We start from the raw sequence: 23,176 nt of genomic DNA, 5'->3' as shown, positions 1-23,176 counted from the left end.
CAATATTTAAGCAGCTATAAATAGGTAAAGTAACATCTTTGTATAACTACAGGCTTTTGAGATTATATAAACAAGGCATCAGTAAAAAAGACACCACACTAACACTCATAGCAGCGTTTCAAGACAACATAAAAACATACCCGTAACCCGGAGCATTGGCACGTTACAGCGTGCCGGACGAACTATGGCAGGCAGATGCTTCGCTTCAGACTTCCTACCACATGAAATCAATACTTTGCTTATAGTGATCAAGATTTCTCTCTTCCTCCCATTAAATTAATCCGCGAAATGTTTTAATAAATATATATTTTTAAGTTAGGTGTTCTGTCTTGCGGCGTTTCTGTTTTATTTTCATGTATTTTTCCTGATTTACCTAGTGCTTTTTGTAGTCTACTTATTTCTCCATTGATTGTTTACTCACTGCTTGGGCGTGACGTTCTCTGCTGTGAAATGCCGTCATATGCAGGGGCAGCCGCCCCGTCAATCTGCTCTTCGAAGCAGCTTTTTAGCGGCTGCTCCTTTCCTTTCCTTGTAGTAAAGGAAAAATAAATTATTATTATTATTATTATTATTATTATTATTATTATTATTATTATTATTATTATTATTATTATTATTATTATTATTATTATTATTATTATTATATTATTATTATTATTGTTATTATTATTATTATTATTATTATTATTATTATTATTATTATTTTTATTATTATTATTATTATTATTATTATTATTATTATTATTATTATTATTATTATTATTATTATTATTATTATTATTATTATTATCAAGAGGAGGTGGAGTGCTCATTGCTATTGACAGTTTTGTGAAGTGTGTTCCACGTTCCGATCTGGAAACTGTTGAAGAATGTGTGTGGCTCGAGCTCACTTTAAATCGATATGAAAAACTTTTACTTGCAGCTTTCTACATTCCTCCGAATCTACCTCCTTCAGCCTATGATGATGTTCTGCTCTCAATCGAACATGTTATAACCCGTCATAGCAAACACAAACTTCTTATTTTAGGTGATTTTGATACTCCTGGTATCAACTGGAACTCACTTATTTCTTCTCACAACAATCATTACATATTAAGTAAGTGTAACGCTCTACTTGATTTTATAGCCTTTAACTCTTTGCAGCAACACAATTTCATTGCAAACTGTTGCGGTAATATTCTTGACATCTGTCTATCGAATTTTGAAAGTGTTCGAGTCTCGAGTTCAGACATACCGCTGACTCGCTGTGACAAATTTCACCCTCCGCTTCTAGTTACTACTGCTCTCTCTGCCTCACCTTCTACTAATTCAGATCGGGTGGGGAATTCACCCCGTTTCGCGTATGCACGTGGTGATTATGTCGGTCTTTTCAATTTCTTCTCTTCCGTCGACTGGTCCCTTTTAAATGACATTAATGATTCAGATGGACAAGTCAGTCGCTTTACAGAAATAGTTCTTGATGGTATGCGTCGGTACATACCTTTGCATACTCCTACGCGTAGGAAGTTCCCTTCCTGGTTTTCAAGGGAACTAATAACGGCGTTAAAGCTCAAGGAACGGGCCCATCGTAAGGCGAAACGCCCTGGGTTTCACAATTGGGCAGATGAGTTTCGCCGTGTGCGTTCTCTTTGCAAACGCTTATACAAGCGGGACTACGACTCCTATCTTGAGTCTTTAGAGAGGAATGCCTCAAATCGTCCTAGTCAGTTCTGGCGTTACGTTCGCAAGCGTTCCATTAAATCAGATTTAAGTATCAGCTTAGTTGACTCTCAGGGTTCGAAAATTCGGGATGTTGCCGACAGTTTTGCACAACATTTTTCCTCCGTTTACAAACATCCACATTGTGATTCCGTTTGCCTGCCATCTGGTGCACTATTTAATTCCATTCTCTTTGACGAGGAGTTGATAAGTGAGAGTCTTAAGCGTCTGAGACCTTCTTTGTCTCCTGGACCTGATGGCATTCCAGCTGCCATAATAAAAGCCTTCAGTTATATCTTCGTACCAGTACTGACTGCCATATTTAATAACTGTTTAAAAAATGCTGCCTTTCCTCGCGTGTGGAAAATGGCACGCGTGTTTCCTGTCTTCAAGTCTGGAAACAAATCTGATGTTTCCAATTATCGTCCGATTTCTCTTCTATGTGCAACCTCTAAGCTTTTCGAATTAGCTTTGCACAGCGTACTTTCCTTCCATCTCAAACATATCATAGTACCGAATCAACATGGCTTCATGTCGGGTCGCTCTACTTCTACCAACCTAGTCACGTTTATGACGTATGCCTCTGCAGCAGTCCTTCAGAGGGGTCAGGTTGACACTGTGTACTGTGATATGAGCAAAGCTTTCGACGTTGTTACTCACTCACTACTTCTTGAAAAACTTCTACTCTCTGGCGTTGAAGTCTCACTCGTAGCCCTCCTACGCAACTATCTCCTTGATCGCTTCTGCTTTGTCAGTGTCAATGGACAGACTTCTTTCGTTTACCCTGCAACGAGTGGAGTTCCTCAAGGTTCAGTACTAGGCCCGCTTCTCTTCTCCGTTTTTATTAATGATGTTTCCTCGCCGATAAAGAACTCCTCGTTTCTTCTTTATGCTGATGATATAAAAATATTCAAGGTAATACATTCTTTTCAAGATTGCGTGTTGTTGCAATCGGACATATCTGCTTTTTCTGATTGGTGTGCGATGAATCGACTTACCCTCAATTCTTCCAAAACTAGGGTTGTGTCCTTTACTCGTAAAACACATAGCTTTCTCTACCATTATTCTGTGAATTCTGTGCTGTTGGATAGGGTTGATGAAATTAATGACCTTGGTGTACTTTTTGACCGCACCCTCAGCTTCTCCTCTCACACTAACCGCATTGCTCAGCGGGCTATGCGCACACTCGGATTCGTTTGCAGACTTTCGAGAGAGTTCCATACTCCACTTCCGTTCCTAAAACTGTACCTGTCCATATGCCTGCCGGTCTTGGAGTATGCGTCGGTTGTTTGGAATGGCACTTGCAAATCGAACTTGGACAAGGTTGACAGAGTACAAAAAAATTTTTACGGATATTTCATTATCGCTTTCCTTGTGCAACTTCCCCCTCTCGCTCCACCAGGAGCACCCAACTGAATCTTCCTTCCCTTCACTGCCGTCGTATCAGACTTGATATCATATTTCTGTACAAACTCCTTCATGGCCACATTATGTGCCTTCAGCTCTTAGAGTACATCCTACTGCGCGTTCCGCGAAAGAGCATGAGGGAATTCAGACCATTTCAGGTTTCTCCTCTTCATTCCCACTCCCCTCTGGACAGGATGCAGTGGTTATTTAACTCTTTTTGTCCTCACCTTGACATCTTCCAAAACTCGCTCTGTTCATTTACATTGGATGTTCGTAGCGTTGTATTCTAAATAGTACTTTATCACTTAAAACTCCCACTTTCTAGCCTTAAATTGTATATACTTCACTTTTTGCTTTTTCTCCTGTTCAATGCTGTCTGTATCGTGAACTACTTTTTATCCGTTTCTTACTTATATTTCAACTTTAAACTTTATATTCGAATCTTACTGCCCCTTGTTCAATTTTACTTCTTTATTGTATTATTCTGTATTTCTAGCCTGTGTTTTAAGTACCATGCACTTGTTGCGCCTGGAAGGGTTGTTTATTTTATGTATATTTCTATATTACTATAATCAATGTCATTTATTTGTTGTTGTTTTTTTCTTCTATCTACCGTTCTTTTTTTTTTTCTTTATTTCCTGGTGTGCTAAAATATTCTCTCACTGTGTATATAAGTGATGCTACTCATTGTTTGCTTACTTTCCGTGATACTTTTCGTCTGTCATTTCATGTATTATTTATTTCTTTTTTTGTGTTCTCTCTGTGTGTGTAAACATGTTCGTGCTTTTTCATTTTTGTTTCTTTTTTTTTATTTGTGCTGCAGCACAAAGACCACATGGTTGTTCCTGCGCACAATAAATAAAGATTGATTGATTATTATTATTATTATTATTATTATTATTATTATTATTATTATTATTATTATTATTATTATTATTATTATTATTATTATTATTATTATTATTATTATTATTATTATTATTATTATTATTATTATTATTATATCGGTCATACCGGTCATGGCGGTCATACCCGAAGTGAGAGCGCTGTCAGTCCGAGTTTTTTTTTTTTTTTTTATGACCGTCTCTGTTTGGATTCTGCCTTCTGCAGAATAGGAGACGCTATAACACGTGAACATATTTTTTATGTTCGACTCTATTCCCAAAATTTCAGCTGTGCTGCCTAGTTAAGTGTAGTGTGCGGCGCCTCACCTAATAAGGCAGTCGCGATGAGATTCATTTAGAAGAGAATATTTGCACCACCTGTCCTTTCGCATTGAATGCTTAATAATTTATGCCATGATAAGCATTTCGACTATGAATGTGCAGCCTAGCAAAATTTACCTGTGATTTACACACAAAAAACTATACTACAGTCATGAAGCAACAATGCCAGCAAAACGTCAGGGTTTAAGATATGGCTCTGGGATTGCCATTTTTGCGCTGTGAACTTTTAGCCGACCCAATGATCAATGTTCTCAGCTACGGGATGCAATGTGCTTTGTCTATAGGCAAACCTTTTAGCACTTCTCTCTAACTTTATTGTGTTGAAGTGAACTTGCTATGCTTACCAACTGTTCTTTACTAAAGAAAATATTTTTTTGTCTCGCTGTAAGGAATTCAAGTTGAATAAAATGACCGCAATATATGCGATGATATAAAACAATTTCGGGTGTGCTGTGCAATGTGAGTGCCTGGTAAAGAACCCCAGGTGGTCGAAAGTTCTGGAGTTTTTCACTACGGCGTCTCTCATAGTCTGAGTCACTTTGGGACGTTAATTATCCTTATCATCTTAATGCCTGACTATACCCACTGCTGGACGAAGGGCTCTCCCATATTAAAATCCCACAAACCAAACCAAAAAACTTTTGGCGGTTGTGGAACTTTTAGCCTAATCGTTATTGCCCTATGTGCACGTTCTAAGCTAACTGGGTTTAATAGAAAAGAAACATAAGGTTTTGATTCGAAGTTCTGCAGTTCTGCAAAGTTCTGCAATGAACCATCATACTCAAATTTTATACTTCCGCTTTGAAGGAGCTGTTTTCCACGTACCTTATATCGTCCCTGAATGCCCGCATATTATCTTCCGTGTTCTCTGGCAAAGCTCACTATATCCTTTCGGTACTTTAGGCTGTTTACTGTCACTAATCATTGATATACATAGAAATGTTTCCTTCTTTGTTTGGTTTCTTTTACGCCATTGTTTGGCGCGTATTGAGGACCCAGAGGTGGACGAGCTTAAAATATAATCTTTTTCTCAAAAGCAGGCGGCGTGCGCAAATACTTCATTTCATGCGTTTGGGTTTACTTGCTTTGAAAACCATTTAAAAGCTCAAGCATTCAGTTTCGCCCACCACGTTATAAAGGCTGCTCATCCGAAAACTCGGAGTATATTTCTTTGAAATACTTCCAAATGCTAAGGGTCTTCTGAAGTCTGTGCACGTTAATGTATGCATAATTAATTACTTACATCTTAAATTCATGATAAACATTTCAAGTTTGCGTGCTAACCGTTCCGAACTCATGAGTGAGAGCCCACATCCTATGTGACAACGTGTTTTGTGTCTTGAAACCAAGACAGCTTACGTGCACTCAACTAAATAAAGCATTTCGGTAATGAGGGAATGGTTAAGGTGGATAGAGAGGATGTTATTATCGTTCGCACTGAACACATCGCAATAAAATTATCGTCGCTAAGATAAGAAAAAATATCCTGCTATCTTATAAACTTCCTCCTCTGTAGTGTTTCTCGTTGTAAATACTTAGAATCTAGAGGCGGCTTAAGATAAGAGGCCGAATTCTTTTTATACGTTAGGCCTAAGAGAAGTCCTTGACTGAGCGGTAATTTGGCTGTCTTGCTGCAGGAAATTAAATCAACCTTTCCAGTTGTGTACAGCTTATATATTTTTACATAGTTCGACAATTAACAGTTTTATGCGTGTGGTCATATCAGCCTCCCTCGGAGGACTAGAACATTGTGACCTGCTTATATGGCTCTGAAAACTATGAGGTGCCAAAAGTGAAGACCCACAACAGAGGAAATTTCTCTGATGACGCTGTTGAATCAATTTTAGTTTTTCGTAAAGGGTAAAAATAGACGATAGCGGCCATTGACGCAACCAAATATTTAATAATAATAATATTATTTAATTTTAAGCATCTAACATTTTGAAAATAGGCGTGATGTGAGGCCGCAACAACAGCCGTCATCCACCACCGAAGCGGTGGCGGGTGCAATGACGGCCTGCAACAGATAAAAATTCGGTGGCAGACTAGCCCCCGCCGCAAGCGACGGTGACCTACCTGTCCCAGCCCCATCAGGGAAGCCCTACTGAAACGTGGAAAGGTTGACCAAGTATGAACCCCGCCGAGGTGGTGCAGTGGTAAGACGCCCGAGTACTGTGCCGGAGTTCCCGGGTTCGAACCCGATCACGGCGGCTTCGTTTCGATGGAGGCGAAACGAAGTGCCGTCCGTGTGCTGTGCGATGTCAGCGCACGTTAAAGATCCCCACGTGGCCGAAATTACTCCGAAGCCCTCTACTACGGTTCCCCTTTCTCTCTTTCTACCTTCACTCTCACCTTCATTCTTTCCCTTACGGCGCGGTTCAGGTGTCCACAGAGCAAGTGTGACAGTGCGCCTTTCCCTTCCCGTGAACCAAATATTATTATTATACCCAAGTGTGACAGATAATTGACAAAGGAGGAATTCGGGAATGGTTGCCGTGATGAAATTTAAGAAAAATGCAGGGTGTCTTGCCATGAAATCAACCGCCGTAAGCTCCCAAGGGTAATCAACTTGACAGATTGAAACACGCGGCGAACCCTCGGACGAGCGGTGAACATTAGTTGGAGACACTAGCCTCATTATTACTTAACGAAAAAATAAAAGACAAATAAGGGAGTAAAGGCACCCTGTCCACTGTGAGGAGGACGTAGCAAGCGCGGGCATGCAAGAGCGCAGGTCCAATATCCAGTAAACTTTAGCATGAGCAGCGGCCTATAGGGAACCGATTCTCAAGCTTGGCCTGCCGCATTTCTCGCGTAGTGGCGGAATGTGAAATGCCGCGACTTTGAATTTGAACATCTTTCTTTGTGCAATATGTTCAAAAGTATTGGTCAGTGACTTGAATCCTGACCAGAAACGAAAATGGTATTGTGTGTCCTCTTAGCACATTACTGGAGTGGCCACTTTTTCTATAGACCTGCTACCAGAACTATTGGATTGGTTGTTTCTTATCCTCTTTAAATGGCGGCACTTCACCACTAGCCTTACGCTTGGCCCCTCTGCGTCACCCTACATGCGTTTCGGCTGTCTAGGAGCAAAAAAATAAAACCCCGTTTTCTGGCCTACATAAGGAACTTGACATTTAGGTCAGCTGGGAAGCTTTGCACTTGTTCGGAGCGGCGAAGTGCTTTTTCTGACACTGTTGCGTTGAAAGCTTTCGCGCATGCTAACACTATTTGTGAATAAAACGGGGGTGGCTGCGAAGAGTTTACTAAGTAGTTTGTTTTTACAATAAATGCACATTCACTGAAAGGAAACTAGCTGTACACACGCCCATGTTGGAGACGTCAAGGATATGAATGGCGATTCGACGAAATTCCACAAAACCAGCGACAGCTCACTAAGTGGGTGCGCATGATCGCTCATGGCACGTTTTGCGCGTTTAGTTGCTGCTTGACTCGCTGGTGACCTTAATTATTGCTGGCTCTTTCTTGGCTCAGGCTCCCCACTGCGGCAGCTCTTCACCAGCAAGATCCTGCAGCTTCAGGAGAACGGCACCCTTCTTGCCCTGCGACAGCGTTGGTGGTCAGTGGCGCCGGAGGATGGCGACGGCGGAGACCGTCGCTGCAGTCCCGGTGCAGGAAATGGAGGTTCCTCCACAGATGGAAGCCCAGCTGGAAGCAGCAACGGCAGCAAGGATGCCCTGGGCATCCGTGAGCTGCTGCTGTTCCTTGGTGTTGGTTGCCTTATTTCTGGGGCGGTGGTGATCGCCGAGTGCCTCTGGAGGTCTCGCTGCTCGCCAAAGCGGAGAAACCAGGTTCGAGTTCGGTTGGTTTAGTTATTTGCCCCTGTGAAAACAATTTGTCAAAGACAAGCCTTTTGTCGAAACGCTTGCTTGCGAACTAAAGTTCCCACTCAACTGTTGTTCGGTTCTCTTTCATATCCTTTTATCTGGTTGACTTAAAATATCAAGGAGCGTGAATTGCTTGACGAGTTGGTATATTGTCAAAAGAAAAAAACCAGCGAATAAAAGATGCAGGACTAGTAGGAGACACACACAAACACACACCGTCGCTGGACGTATAACTATTTATTATTTGCTTAACCACATATTTAAAGGTGTGTGTGTGTCTCCTACTGGTCCTGCGTCTTTTGTCCCTGTTTTTTTTTTCTTTCTACAGAAGGAAACACTGCCATCCACAAAGGAGCCCGTTAAGCCAACCTCATTTTCTTTAAGACGTCTTTATTTCATTCTTATTCTTAAAACGAACCTGAGAACATGTCTTTCACGCGACAGCCAGGACGGCATCACGAGCGTGGGTTAATTGATCTGTCCCGGAAGTTAGCTGTAGCCGATAAATTATTTTCTGCTACTTTTATTGCTGCAGTTGCATACCTGAGGTAGAAAATGGTACAGCAGAGCAGGACATGTACTAAACATGAAAAAACAATCTATATATAGTGTACAGTTATGATTCTTCACAAAAACACAGTGATAATTTTTTTACAACAAGATCTTTCACTGTTGTAAGTTTTTTCTTTAATTTATAATAATAACCTTACACAGCTGAGCATTTACCATGCTAAGAGGCAAATATTTATTTTTGAATTTAAACAAATGAAATAAAATACTTTTTCTTTCCGAAAAAACTGAGTTTAATTATTTTTCATATGTAATGTTTAGACAGATTTACAAAAGATATCTTTGAAGCAGAAGAAACATTACGTTAGAGGAAGATTCGAGTAATAAACCTTCTATGGCCCTTATGCCCGGTTGTTCGGATGCGCGGTTTTCGCGTTTTCTCAGGAACCATGGTAATTTCCTATAAACTGCCAGCTCTGGATTTCATAATTTCATTCCGATTTTTTTTTTTTTTCACAGGGGCCCAGATGGCGGAAAACACGACGCAAGATACCTGCCAGCGCATCGCTTCAGGACTCAAATTTGATCATCCTTGATCCCCCAAAGGAGTTTCAGGACGACCAGGACAACTTTCCCATGACATCCTACAAGTGCGAGTCTCTCACCTAGCATTCTACAGATGATGTGAACTGGAAGCGGTGTAACAAATGTGAAAAAGATGTGTATATGTTAGCGAGGGAATCATTCTTCACTTTTCTTCATCAGCCTTAATCATTAAATGAGGAGCTCTGAGTTGTCAGACGGGCTGCAGGAGGAGGAATAAAACACTGTAAATATCTACCCTAGCATTTCAAATACTAGAGAGCGACTTGAAGATGTTCTGTCTTTTCTATGTTTTCTTCGCATGTTGTTTGTTACAGGGCCGCTGTCCTGCAAAGCTCGAAATACTGCCACAATTTCCACTTGATCCAGTGAGTAACCCTAGCACCACAAAAAAAAAAGAAAAAAAAATACCATTAGAATGTTCCACCATGCCATAGGTACTGCAGTCCTGCACAAATGTCCACAATACACATGATACAAATACAAATAATGTCCACAGAATATTATTTGATATGGTTGTAATTTGCATCCAAGAATAACTTTGCGAACGTTTTCGAACTTTTTCGAAGTACTTGAGGGAAAAATGAATATGTGGCATCACCACGATATTTGATGCGTACACCTAAAATTCAACTTTCCAGTCCTGTTTCTTTGCGTTCTACTTACGGCGATGGAATGTACGCTGCTGCATCAAGCGGGCCAACACTACCAGGGAACATTTTGCGGTACGCTTAAGTGAGAGGCAGCTAGAATCCTCTCGAGTGACGGAGGTTTTCGAAATGCCGTTGGTGCTGTGACAAATTGTCCTGTTTACAGAAACAAACGCTTAACCGAAAGTTACTTTCTCTTTATGCGTGCCTTGAGTGCAACTGTTGTGAAGGGAACACCTATTCCGTCGCCATGTGTGCGCGACAGCAGGTGATGTGCGATCATTAATCACGCATGTGTCTCTTTCTAACAAACAAGAAAGTTAATTCCAACTTTGAGACGAGAACCGCAACACGCTGAGATATTTTTTGTGACGCCTCCGAAGTGGCGACAAAGCGTGGTTAATAAGTAGCGCCTACGTTATGTGCCGGTCGTTATCCAATGTAGCCGCATCAAAATGTTTACAAACTTATTCACCTTTAACATCTGTATTTTTACTGCAGTCCTTTGTGCATGCTTAATAAGTTTGTTAGTTGATCTAAATAGCATAAAATATCATGTTTATTACTTGTATGTGGTAATTACTCATTATTTGTTTTGACATAGATATAACATTACATATATCTTCGGTTTAAAAAGCGACACTTCTGGCATCTTTATGAAGCTTTTGTTTTCCGATATGTAATTTCGGCCGAGGAATACAAGAAGAGAAACTACTTAAGATTCTGTTCGATCTTGCTCATATTCTCCGATTATTTACTTACTGAGCAAAGCTTCAGGGCTGTGTGATATACACCGGAAGATAAGAAAATGCCATCATGATTCATAAAACAGATTTCAGGCAGCGAGTGACCGCTTGAAAACTTCCATGATAACGAGTGGGATATTTAAGGAAATGGATAAAGCACAACACAAAATATAGTTTCTTTTTGGCGGAAGTCTAATGTGGTAATGATATACGTCTAATTGCGCAAACAATTTAATTTTACAATACACTTCAATTGCTATGTTAAAATGTACAGCTTGTAAAACCGGAAATAACACTTGTAAATAAAAATGAGGGGGTCCTTAGAAAGCATTGCATTTTCTGTTTTAATTTAATTGTGCCTAAAACAGTTTAGGGTAAAGAAAAGGTGAACTCGTTTTTGTCAGTTAATCAAGAACAGAAAGAAATGCTTCTCGCAAGGCTCAGTATTTATTTATTGGGTGAGAGCTTGAAACAATATCACGCTGAGCTGCCACTGCCCTTTTCCGTGGATTGTTTTCTTAGCACGTAACCAGTGAGCAACTAACACCTCCGATAGTTTGTACACAGCCGGCACTGCATGGAATCACGGCGTTTCAACTTACTTCAAGCACCCAGTATAAGGTTGTACACTGTGCCTTGAAGCACGCATCTCAAGTGATGTAAAAATTCAAGTGTATGAAACTGAGAAGAAGATGTCAATTACTTCGGTGAGTTACAGTTCAATAAACTTGTTTTTGATGCTCAACGCTTCTCGTGCTTCCAACATTTGTGCTTGTTCTTGCTTATTACAGTAATAGCCAGGAGGTTCGTTTTATTTCAGTTTATTTCAATTATACAAAATACCCCTAAAGGCCCCCATAACTGAAGATATCACACTTATGTTACTATTTCATTACTTAAAGGCGGTAGATAAAGGCAGTAGATGTAAACATAGGCTCTTGTTTTCTTTCCCTTTTAACCCTAACAACTTGTAAAAGGAAAGGCACTACACGGAAATAACGCTAAACTTGCTCGCCCAGGAGGGTTCCTACGCTGCATTTAGTATAGGGGCGATGAGGCCTAGTTTTATGCCCGTTTCTTTATTTCAACCAACTAAACCAACTTTAGCAAATTAAAACCAGCTGTCAGCAAAGATAATTGAGGTTGATGGCCTTTATTAGTTCTAAGGAGTATGGTTTGGAGTTCTAGCTTAGGAAACAAAAAAGAGCATCATCACTGTGGTTCTGCCGACATCGTAACTGCTTCCGAAAAGAACATATACCAAAGTATATGGGATGATCGCTCCTCAATGTCCTGTCTTTTGTATAACCTTCTCGAGCAGTTCTACCATGGATGAAGAACTGATCCAGTCGAACGTCACTTTGCACTCAATCAATCAATTAATCAATCAATTACCCACGTCTTTATTTCCTTTGAAAAGGAGGAGTACGGGACGAAAAGCTCGGAGAGCTTGATGGTGTCCCGACCCCTTAAAAGTCAGCAAACAGCAAGATGACGGCCAGTCATACATGAAATTTGCGAACAACAGACAAGTAGCAAAGAGCATGGAACGATGAAAACAAATAAACAAAATTGCCGGTACAAATAATTAACATTAAAACAGAAGCGGTCGGTAAGAACACGGACAAAATGGAATCCATTATTTTAGCCCTGTGAAAAAGCAAATTGGCGAAAATATTTGATAACTTTTTGGTGACAGGTAGGATCAAACTCGTGCCGGCTTAGTAAGTTTAGCAGCGAGGGTAGCCTGTAAGATTATTCATCATAAGATATTCTAGGTGTGGGCACGAGCCACGTTTCTTTATATCTGGTTTGACAATCGCTTGCGTTCACCTGTAGTTTTGCAATACGAATTGCATAATCCCTATGAAACTTGAGAAAATATAACGTAGCATCAATCTATAATTGTGCAAGCAATAAACGGGAAGAATATCATTTTCTAGAAAAAGAGCCTTCATGGAGAAAGTATAATGAACATCAGCAATAAACGCAAGGCTCTTTTCTTCAGCAAATGTAGCCTGCGCAAATTTGTCACACCAGTTGTGCCCCCCCCCCCCCCCCATGATGCAGTACTGCATGAGCGATAACACTAAAACATTGTAAAGAATGATTTTCACTTTGGCAGGGAGAATGCGTCGCACGCGACCAATGGCATAAATGACAGATGACAACTTCGATTGGAGATAGTCAATGTGTTCATTCCAGGCGAGATGCTTTGAAAACTGTACTCCAATACTAATAACCGAGTCCATCATCTCTAACGGTTGGGAGCCAAGAAACAGACTCATCTGTTCTGTCAACGCTTTAACTCTAGCCAGTACAGAATTATCTTCGCTTTAATGGGGCTTACTTTCAAACAATTTACTTCAGCCCAGACCTTTAAATCAGCTAGTGTCTTGTTAGAATTACTTTCAATATCTTTGTACAAACTGCCAGTATTAATAACTGTTGTATCATCTGCATACGAAATAACGGTAGAATTAAGTGCGCAATGTAGAATATCATTTACAGAGATCAAAAATAAAAGTGGCCCTGAAATGCTTCCTTGCTACACCCATAATAACCGGCTTCATTACGGAAATGGCATTGTTGGCATCTACAAATTGCATTCAAGCATGGTACAATACGTTAATAGAAGACCTCAGCCAATATTGCCTTTTCTACATGCGCCAACGTATACGTCGCTAGAATTACGACCATGAAACACAGGAGCGTAGTCCCCGTGGGAACTCCGAGGGGTGTGTGTGTGTGTGTGTGTGTGTGTGTGTGTGTGTGTGTGTGTGTGTGTGTGTGTGTGTGTGTGTGTGTGTGTGTGTGTGTGTGTGTGTGTGTGTGTGTGTGTGTGTGTGTGTGTGTGTGTGTGTGTGTGTGTGTGTGTGTGTGTGTGTGTGTGTGTGTTCGTACGCGCGCGTGCCCGGCACAACCTAAAATATTTTCCTTCGTGACGTGGTTGGGTTCATTACTTACGAATATGAGACATTTGTATCCCACTGCACAGCTCACAAGCAAGCCAAATGGAATGTAATTTGTTTACACAAAATCCACATTATTTCCGTGGAGGGCAGAAGCAGATAAACACGCACAGGAAACCGTACGCGCTCTCTCCGAATCTTCATCCTACTTCACGTCCTATGAGATTTCCTGTGCTTACAGAGTACATGGCACGATAGCCTGATCACGATGTGTGCAGCTAGCGGAAACAATTCTTATGGTGTACATGTGCACCTGGAAACTTAAGTGACTCCCACCTTAGCTCAGCGATGCTTCCGGCAGGAGCACTCATACTCATATGAGCCCCAATCGCAAAAACATTATGCCTTAAAACAGCGTCTTTTTCTAGTTCTATTTAGTGTTTTGTAGAATACCATACGTAACAGTAACTTAGGTTCTCCCACTTGTTCTTTATTTTTTCTGCTTGTCGTTTGAATAAAAAATCATCTGTATGTCAGACATAAATTTGTACCAGAAGCCAACATCAAAACAAGGGACAAAACATAAATGCCGCGGTAGTAATTTGGCGACAGTGCCCATATTACTCTTGTTGAAACTTTAAAGTCATGTTCTAATGTCGAAGCGTCATCTTTCTCGTCCAGCTTGCATTATCGCGATAAACTCAACGCCGTGCCTAGTTTGGTTTCAACGATCTTTCTAAACTCCTGTCGGCCCTTTGAAGGTTTGTATTGGATCTCGCCACTTGATAATAATCTCAGTGATCCTTTATGCCTTAGGACCTTACCGAAGCGGCTCATTGGTTGCTGACCTTTGAAGATGACCCGCGAGCTGAAGCCCTACTTAACGGCTATGACGTACCGCCAATCTAGAAAAGAATCTTGGTGAGCCTAACGCGCCGTAAGTCAACTTCATCTGTGATTTAGAGATTCGTACTGAAGCGAGGGCATTGGTAAGCTCTCGAGCGATTAACTGGTTTTACCCACTCCAGCTTTTAATCCTATCTGAGCTCGCATTTAGTTTGCATTGCCAGCTTTGTCTGAGACTATCGGACTCTCCTTGATAACAAGTATCTTTCGTTGACAGATTGCGAGTGGCAATAAATTGTCTTTATGACAATATCCGTGGACTGCATGACGAAAAACCGCAAATTAGGCGCTATTTCGGGTGGTAAACTTGAAGCTGCCATTCCACTTCATTCGATGCCGGCGCCAACTGCTCGCAATGAAAGACATTGAGTAGTATAATTGGATATGAAACCCTTTCCTGCTTGGAAATATCAATGGGATGAGATTAGTGACCCCTTAAAGGAGGGCAATTTCTTCCACCCAATCCGCAAGTTGGCGTGTGTGTTCTTTTCCGGCTCCCTCTTTAGCCTATGGAGGACTCCCGTGCGGGTGCAGTTCGAAGTTCTTTTGTTTTTGTGACAGATTTTCCAGTCGAATAGACGGTGTTCTGTGGCTATATGACCGCAATGTGCGCAGTTAGGATCTTTGGGACGTTTAGTTGTTGTAGACCGAAGAATGAGTGTCATCACTGCCCCTGTTTGAGATGTACCCATGTTTCTCGGCTGTTTTCTGGTAAGGTCCTGGTGTGATTCAGTGTTTTGGAACCTCACCTAGACGATTGGCCATTTTTCTTGTGTGTAAGTTTTGGGGACGCGGGACTCGAGAAACCCATTGATCCCTCCAGTTTTGCTAGTGCCCAGGCACGCCAGTTCACCTTTTTGTTTCCTCCATTTACCTCGTGTGCAGGGATCCAAACAAAACGTCTATTCGGCTTACTCTTTGGTTGTGTTGGATTAATCGCTCCGCAGAGAAAATTAGGCATTTGTTGAATTGCAGGTTATGTTAACCGGCAAGATGTCACTTACTGTGCAACTACGGTGCCACTCAATTTGAACAACACTCGCTTCATTTACTCAAGTGTGATCCAGCCTTAAGTACCATATGCATAGACATATTTTTGTAGCATGACTAAAAAAGGCTGACTCTTCTTCACGGGAGGGAGCTGTCTGGTTTTGCGGCTGATTGGCACAGTTCTTCAAAATTTCTAATTATACATGCACCTTCCTCCGTCGTGTTAACAGTCCCGTTCTCGGTTCACGAAGAAACAATTACGAGTGAATTTAGCCCGAGTAGCCTGAGTGCCGCATTCTGTTACGAAACTGAGACTGATTATTAATTAGTCAATAATTGTTCTTCAAATAATTAAGTTGTTAGTAATAATTGAATAATTATTACCTAAACAATTATCATTAGGTAGTTAATCAATTACATATGTAATTCGTCAGTAACTACTTTTATAATAATTTATTATATTAAAATGTACTTCAAAAATAATTTTTAGTATTTATTGACATATGGCCGTGTAGGGCACGTATTCGCGCATACTGTGGGGGTGCTCTGTGATTGGTCCGAACCTCTATGTCGTCATCCCGCCTCGGCCATTCAGAACGGCACAAATGTGGGACACATTTTGTCCATGACGGCATGAGCCATTAAAGGCTTTCGCCTTAAAAGGGGCAGCTGGGGGCACCACTCTCAATCGAGGTGCAGCGAGCGGCGGGCCATCCCGGCTACTATGCGCCTTTCATGCCCGTGCTTTACTTCAGGCTTTTATTAATTTACGCGAAATCGAATTCGATGTAATATATCCGCTGTAGATCCGCAGCGGTATTCGGTGTGGCGATTAAATTAAGAAGGCCTGACGGCAGAGCCAAATCTCACTCCTTACAAGTGATCGTCCGGCTGGGGCATGTAGCTTTATCATTTTAACAATGCGGCATTGAAGATTGCCCATATTTGTGGCGTGCTCGCAAACCTACAGCACACAATTTGGCGCAAAGCAGTTGGCACTTTAATGAAGAAGATGACACAGCGCCGACACTAACGACGATGAAGACGCCGATCAGCTGGTGCGCGCACAGAGAGCTCGGACCGTCTTGTTCGGACGAGATTGTGCTTCGCTCTACGATCGTCTTGTGTCATCAGTCGCCGTCTCAAGTCCTTCGAATAACCCCCAATAAACCCCTCTTCAGCACTAAGAAAAATGACGTGTTAAAAGAGGACACTCTCTAGTTGTACTACGCCTTAGTAGATCACCGACCTGATCTCAGGTTCGACAGTAATCCGCGTTGTCCTGCGGTACGTTGAATGAACACTAGGCTGTGTAGAATTTGATCGCAGACTTTAAGGCATTGGTAGAAGTCCTAAACAGCGGCCAGCACACATGATAAAATTTTCGGAAAGAGTACGTTCAACTTCGCTGGTGGCAGTTGCCCACCAAAGAAGATATTCACTGCTCCCTCTATTCACTTTATAATTGGGCGCATGGGCAGGGATATCTTTGCTATTTTGGAAGTACTGCTGCGGCATATGTAAAATGAAAATGCTACTACACGGCATCACTGAATACACAGATGCCGGTGATGGAGAACACCGTTATGAATTCTGACGTGCTTAGGCGCATATGGAGTACTGTACCGCGGTCTTTACTTCAGAAACGTGACTTTTTTCTTTTTTTTTGCAACGGAGCCACCGCTGTCATCAGCGATGTACTGCAAAAATCGAAAAAGCGAACACGTTATATAGGATTACCCGTTATATACGAGATATTGCAACATAAACGTAACGGTAGTCTGAAAGTCGGACAGACAGTAAAGGAACATACGGCTTACGGCGCAATAGCAGCAAAGTGCTGGGCGACCAACGAAGAACTAGATGTCTGCTGTTTAGCTCGGCTACACTAAGTTGAAATTTGGCAAAGCACCTTCGAAAGGAAACGACAGAAGTAGCCACAACAACGAGGAACAATGTAAAAAACTTTCTCGTGGCTGTGATCACTCCAGACGAAAGGTTAGGTCCGTGTACACGAAGAAAACAGGTTCAAGCTTGGGCTCAGTGAACGCGGTCGCTCCATCGCTCAGTGGGCAAGACACATGCAAAACGAAGGCGAAACTGACGCGCAGACCCGTTTAGACGTCTTCGCCTCTTCGCGGTTTCGTAAACACTACCGTAACCTGATCTCTGTTCACTCTACTAACGTTTACGGGCTTGCCTGTTTGCTAGGGCAAACTCAATATTTTCTCTACGGCATCGCTGTAGCGACAGCGTGATCACCAAGCCGGCGCGCTTGACGATTCACGGATGAGGTGCACTATCGTGCGGCGCGAGCGCACTTCAGCTTAGTAAACACACCCGTAAACAATACCTTGCTCTATCTGAAAGAGAGCTAACTCTGCACGTTACCATATGCGCCGCGAGTTATTTCGCTCCGACAGCTTAAGCGCAAAGACACTGGGAAATGAGCAGCCGTGCCGCCCCGACTCGCATATCTCCGTCGTGAGCAGCTCGTATATGTAGCCCGTTCCATATGTTGAGACTGCCATTAGCTGTTAACAGATCGCCCTTTATTTCAGTATAGCGGCTACCTCACAGCTAATGCAATATTCTACGGCAGCGGTGCAGCAGTTGCGAGCATGACCAAGACAATTAAGCGGTAACCGCATGAGGCGACAACCCCTAGCGATCCGTCGCGCGACGCCGCCGCCAACGCCTGTCGCTGTCGCTGGTTTATACCGCACGGAGCGACGGGGCTCAGCGACAGAGAGGTGCGTTTTCGGCGTTGCTCTGTTACTGCCGTCTTCTCGTTCGGCCAAGAGCAGTGCAATCACGCTATATCCCATTTATAACGCCAAAAAGCATGAAGTACAACAAAACACTGAAGAAATTTCTTGTAACGCATCGCACGTTAAAAGGTCACAACGCAGTGGTGCGCTACTACACTGCGATGCTGACTTTCATTACAAATAGTGACTTTCTCCTGCTCCGTTGAAAAATTAACAATGTCTAGCCACACTAGCCTTTTTTTTTTTCCTTTTACTGCCCTTCAATGTTTTTACTGAATTGTCTCGATGCGTATAGTCTGCAGGCACAAGGTTCTTCGCCCAAACCAGACTAGGAAAACTAACTTCATCCGAACAAAAAAACAAAAATATAATACTGAATGCAACAGATGTTGAGAACCCCAATGTCTTCTGAGATTGACTGGCTCGCAAGCTGCTTCCGGGCGACACACGACATTTTCTAAAAACCCAGAAACTGAGTGACAGCGACGAGCGGGAATGCTTTGACGGCCCTAAGCCCACCGCGCGACGCCGTCACGCGGCGTGTCGTCGCGAATTGTCGCCTCATAAGGGTAGCGCCTTAACCAAGACTAAATTCGCTTGTTGAGAAAAAGCCAGAAGTCGTAGGATGAGTTAGGTTGCAAAATAGCTTGAGGCCGTATTATGCAACGATCGCATCATAAACAAATACAAAAGTGTCATAAACCGATCAAATAAGCTTGCTCCTATTGATCGATTCTGACCGCCTTACATGTCGACTGACTGGAGCCAGAGCTAACTGACAAGTTTGCTACTTTTGTGGCATTGTTTGAGTAATTTGTTGCAAGATTGGCTAATCGCGCCGCATTTCCGAACGACTACCAATATTTTCTCTTCAGATCCGAGCAACGGCATATGCAAAACGTTTTGAGCGACGGCGCTGATCAGGGCTTGCCACCATCTCGTTCGCGCGAGATTTCGCTCACTCCGCTTCCCCTTTAATGACGAACAAATCTTTAGAGGTTCTTTTAAATATCAATTTCTCCACTATTGTAGTGGAAGAAATCCATAGGCGTGGTCTTTGGGAGGATTCGAACCAATTTTTAAAAAGCTTTGCGAGGAGCCTATAACTTTAAAATAGTTAATAAGAGATGGTCCTCGCGACCAGTCGCAATCAAGTATAGGTTAGGCTTTATCCTCCGTGCAAACCTCTCATGTGACGTAATCGGGGCTTGCTGGGTGCGCCAATTCATTGAGAGCTCCAAAGGGACGCGGGCGAAATGAAGCGTGGTGGGGAGCCTGCGCGGCTTGTTTTCTTCCTTTTTTTTTTTCTTCTGCGCCGGCATGCGTTAATTTGAGGTTGAAGAGGAGGAGCACCGTTTTTCATCACCGATTTTTTGGTGCTAGGAATACTAGGTTAAAAATAGTTTCGTTAAGAGGACAAATGAGATAAAACAATAAGCCACCAACTTCATTAAGGGATGGTGCGTGTTGAATTGTGTCGTAAATGGGCATGAGTAGAAACGAAAAGGTGAGCCATTTTCATCGTTGCTTTTGTAAGCATGCCTTTCAGACATGCTGTCGACATGGTTCGCAGAAAACCATGCATTCAACAAAACATGCATTCGTATACTTCAGCACTGAGCGAGTTAAAATTGGCTTAAATGAATCTGGCACGTACCTTCAAGGAGGGGAGCGGTAACAGGTGTTGTGGCTGAGCCCCCACTGGCCAGCGGGTTGTGTGAAGTCTCGCTTTGAAATGACAAAGCCAAGCTTGTAGCGCCCTTTAAATGGTGTTAACAAAAAAAAAAAAATGGAGAGGCCAAATGACCATATGATGAGGATCGAAACCAGAGGGAGTCTCTGTTACTAGTCAGACGTTCACCAGGTACCCCGATGCCTTTCTTAGATCGTTTTATCATAGGCTGTTTTATAACGGGCGCGGCCATTTTGTTTAGATGGCTCCATATAGCTGGTAAGCTGAGAAATATTGCCTTTCTGGTATGTGCGATTGCATCCGCGTAACAGCAGACAAGTAGCGCACATCAGCAGTCCGGAGCTTTCGTATTCAAGTATTTCCGTTCTGAAAGTACCTGACTTAAGATAAAAAACCATTTAAGCATGGGTCAAGCCATGCTGTCGCAAATGACCGACATATGAGCTTCATGGGGTCGGCAGAGAAATACAAGTCTGATTACAATTATTGTGTAACTTTATATGGTACAGAAAGGAAGTGGCGTACCGCTGGCGCCGGGAGTTGCGATGAAGGAAGCAGTACAGGATAGCGTTCGATCTAATTTTAAATCTTGTATGATTTCTTGAGATGGGCTACCGCAACAGTTAAAACAGAGAAAGCAACGAAGCTTGCCATTTCATTTTTAGGAGCAATGCTGACCGCGCTACATTTGTTGGTCCCGCGAATCATGCATATCTGGTTTGCTCTTTGAGCGTCTACTGCATTGAGGTCTCCACTGATGTTCTATTCAGAAGGATTCATTTTCTATTTTGGATCCATTTACTACCCTAGATCACAGTTGTTGTCTGGCAAAGCCTCAGCGTTCAAGCGTCCGCAGCATGGGGTATTTGAGGACTCAATTTGAGTCTTGCCTACATGACTCCTTTCCTTTGCAAGACGGCCTTTGGTAAATTTTTGCCTGAAATATTATCATGCGCTAGTCTCCCAACGACAATTTTTTGTACAGGTAATCCTTTTTCCCTATCCCTTCTATACCAACACAAGCACAGAATTCTCTACTTACACAAAGGATGCCGAAGAGAAACACTTTCAGTCAGGGACTCCGGAACCGGGGGGCAGGGGGGGTGGTCGCCCCCCCCCCTCCCCCCAACTTTTATTCCAAAGGGGCGGCGCCACCTCCCCCCCTCACCTTCCCACTGCTCACACTAAAATAACTTTTGTGAACGCTCAAATTCTAGGACGCTAAAATGTAGACTGTGTTGTAAATGAGCTAGCATGGACTGCCAGTATTTTGAAAACGTTTTCTTTGCGTGAACTAAATTATTACTAAAAATAACTACAAAAAAACAAGTATTGAATGACTGACCACAGTTGATAAGCAACAAGGAGAGGATTGAAACAGGTCGTGCGCGAACTTCCATAACTAAATTGTGTATATTGTTCGCGCGTATACTTCGTTGAACTAAGAATTTTTATGTCTATCTTTCATTACAAATTATGGCCCATGTTCAATTCTTTGCCCAAGTTTCGTTCGCTGGCCTGCAAATTGACAGATTGCAAGTACAAGGTACTCTTGAGTCAACAACGCAATTTCTTCTCGCAAAGATTAAGGCAAGTTGTTGGGACCCTTAATCAACCTTTTGTTGGCTCCCTAAAGTTATGTTATGAATCATGGAAAAAGCAAGAGAGTTCCAGAAACCTATCTACTTCTGCTTTACTGATTATGCGAAAGCGTTTGACTGCGTAGATCCCGACAGATTGTGGCAAGCTCTCCAAGAGATGGGAGTTCCAATTCACCTCATCTGTCTCCTCAGGAACTTGTATGAAGGGCAAGAGGCCACAGTCAGAACTGGGCATGGTCTTACTGATTGGTTTCCGATTGCATGCAGAATGCATTATGAGGAAGGCCGGTCTGGAGTAGTCTTCAGCTGGAGTGAAGATTGCTGGAAAACGTATCAACAACCTTAGATACGCGGATGATACCACTTTAATGGCAGAAAGTGAAGTGGAACTGAAGAAGCTTCTGATGTGCGTACAAGAAGAGAGTGAGAAGTTTGGGCTTAAACTGAACATTAAAAAGACAAAGATCATGGCGTCTTGCCCTACAAAATTCCTGCAGCATCAAGGGACAAGAAGTAGAAGCTGTGACATATTTTTTCTTCTTGGGCTCCAAGATTACCCCGGAAGGAGACTGCAGCCATGAAATTAGGAGATGCCTGCTTCTGGGAAAGAGAGCGTGGTTAGCCTTGACCGCCTAGTAAGGACACTGCCAATCAAGATCCGTATAGCTCGTGCTATGGTCTTTCCAGTTGTGATGTATGAATGCGAGAGTTGGACTGTGAAGAAGGCTGACCACCGAAGAATTGACGCGTTTGAATTGTGGTGCTGGCGGATACTGCTGAGAGTTCCTTGGACGGCCAGAAGATCAAATCAGTCGATACTGTCGACCATAAACCCTGTCTGCTCATTGGAGGGCACAATTCTAAAGTTAAAGCTCAGCTACTTTGGTCATCTGATGAGAAGAGAAGAGTCGCTGGAGAAAGATTTGATGTTGGGAAAGGTTGAGGGTCGCCGGAGAAGGGGTAGGCAGCGAACGCGATGGTTAGATGGCATCCTCGAGGCGCTGCAGATGAAGTTAAGTGATGTTATGAAGATAGTGAGAGACCGGAAAGCGTGGCGTGACATGGTCCATAGGGTCACGAAGAGTCGGAAACGACTGAACGACTGAACTGATCTGAAGGTTATGTATTCTCTTAAACCAGCTTTTCGATTGCTTGAACTTGAATCATGTTGGTAATTTTGAGTGAGTATAGTAACGAGTATTTTGACAGTATGATGTGCGATAGTGTTTTAGAAGGCTGTATTTGTGAACAATTCATGGCCTCATTCTTTTTTAGGGAAAAACATGGTTTCAAATTGCGTAAAACTAAATTTACAAAGTGTAAATTTGGGGCTAAATTTAAATAAAAAATTAAGACAAAATGGTAAAATAACAATAAAACAAAATGAAAATAAAATATAAAATCGAAAGCATCAGAAAAATAACAAATATGACCTGACAAAATTCCCCCCCCCCCCCCACTCAAGAAAAGTTCCGGAGTCCCTGCGTTCAGTTGGTGCTAGAAATTCAGAGGTTGATAGTCTTCGCAAATTGAAAGATGTGCTACAGGAACTGTGTACCGCGACACGCCCGCATTCGTCTGCTGTTAAAATTTTTATCTCATTTTACTCTTC

At 42.3% G+C, this 23,176-nt stretch overlaps 1 protein-coding gene across 1 annotated transcript in view; it reads left to right on the top strand.

The window, feature by feature from the left end:
- Window positions 1-9,993, top strand: part of LOC146209638 (glutamate receptor ionotropic, kainate glr-3-like) — a 30,536-nt gene extending 20,543 nt beyond the window's left edge. The window contains exons 4-5 of the mRNA XM_084587434.1: window positions 7,830-8,146; window positions 9,212-9,993. Of these exons, the coding sequence (XP_084443560.1) occupies window positions 7,830-8,146; window positions 9,212-9,361 (467 nt within the window). The 3' untranslated portion in view covers window positions 9,362-9,993. The remainder of the gene's footprint in view (window positions 1-7,829; window positions 8,147-9,211) is intronic.
- Window positions 9,994-23,176: the final 13,183 nt, after the last annotated feature.

This window comes from Amblyomma maculatum, chromosome 1 (assembly GCF_055883805.1).
Source record: "Amblyomma maculatum isolate TAMU_Amacu chromosome 1, ASM5588380v1, whole genome shotgun sequence".
Classification (NCBI taxonomy): domain Eukaryota; kingdom Metazoa; phylum Arthropoda; class Arachnida; order Ixodida; family Ixodidae; genus Amblyomma; species Amblyomma maculatum.
This window is presented reverse-complemented; position numbering and strand designations above follow the sequence as displayed.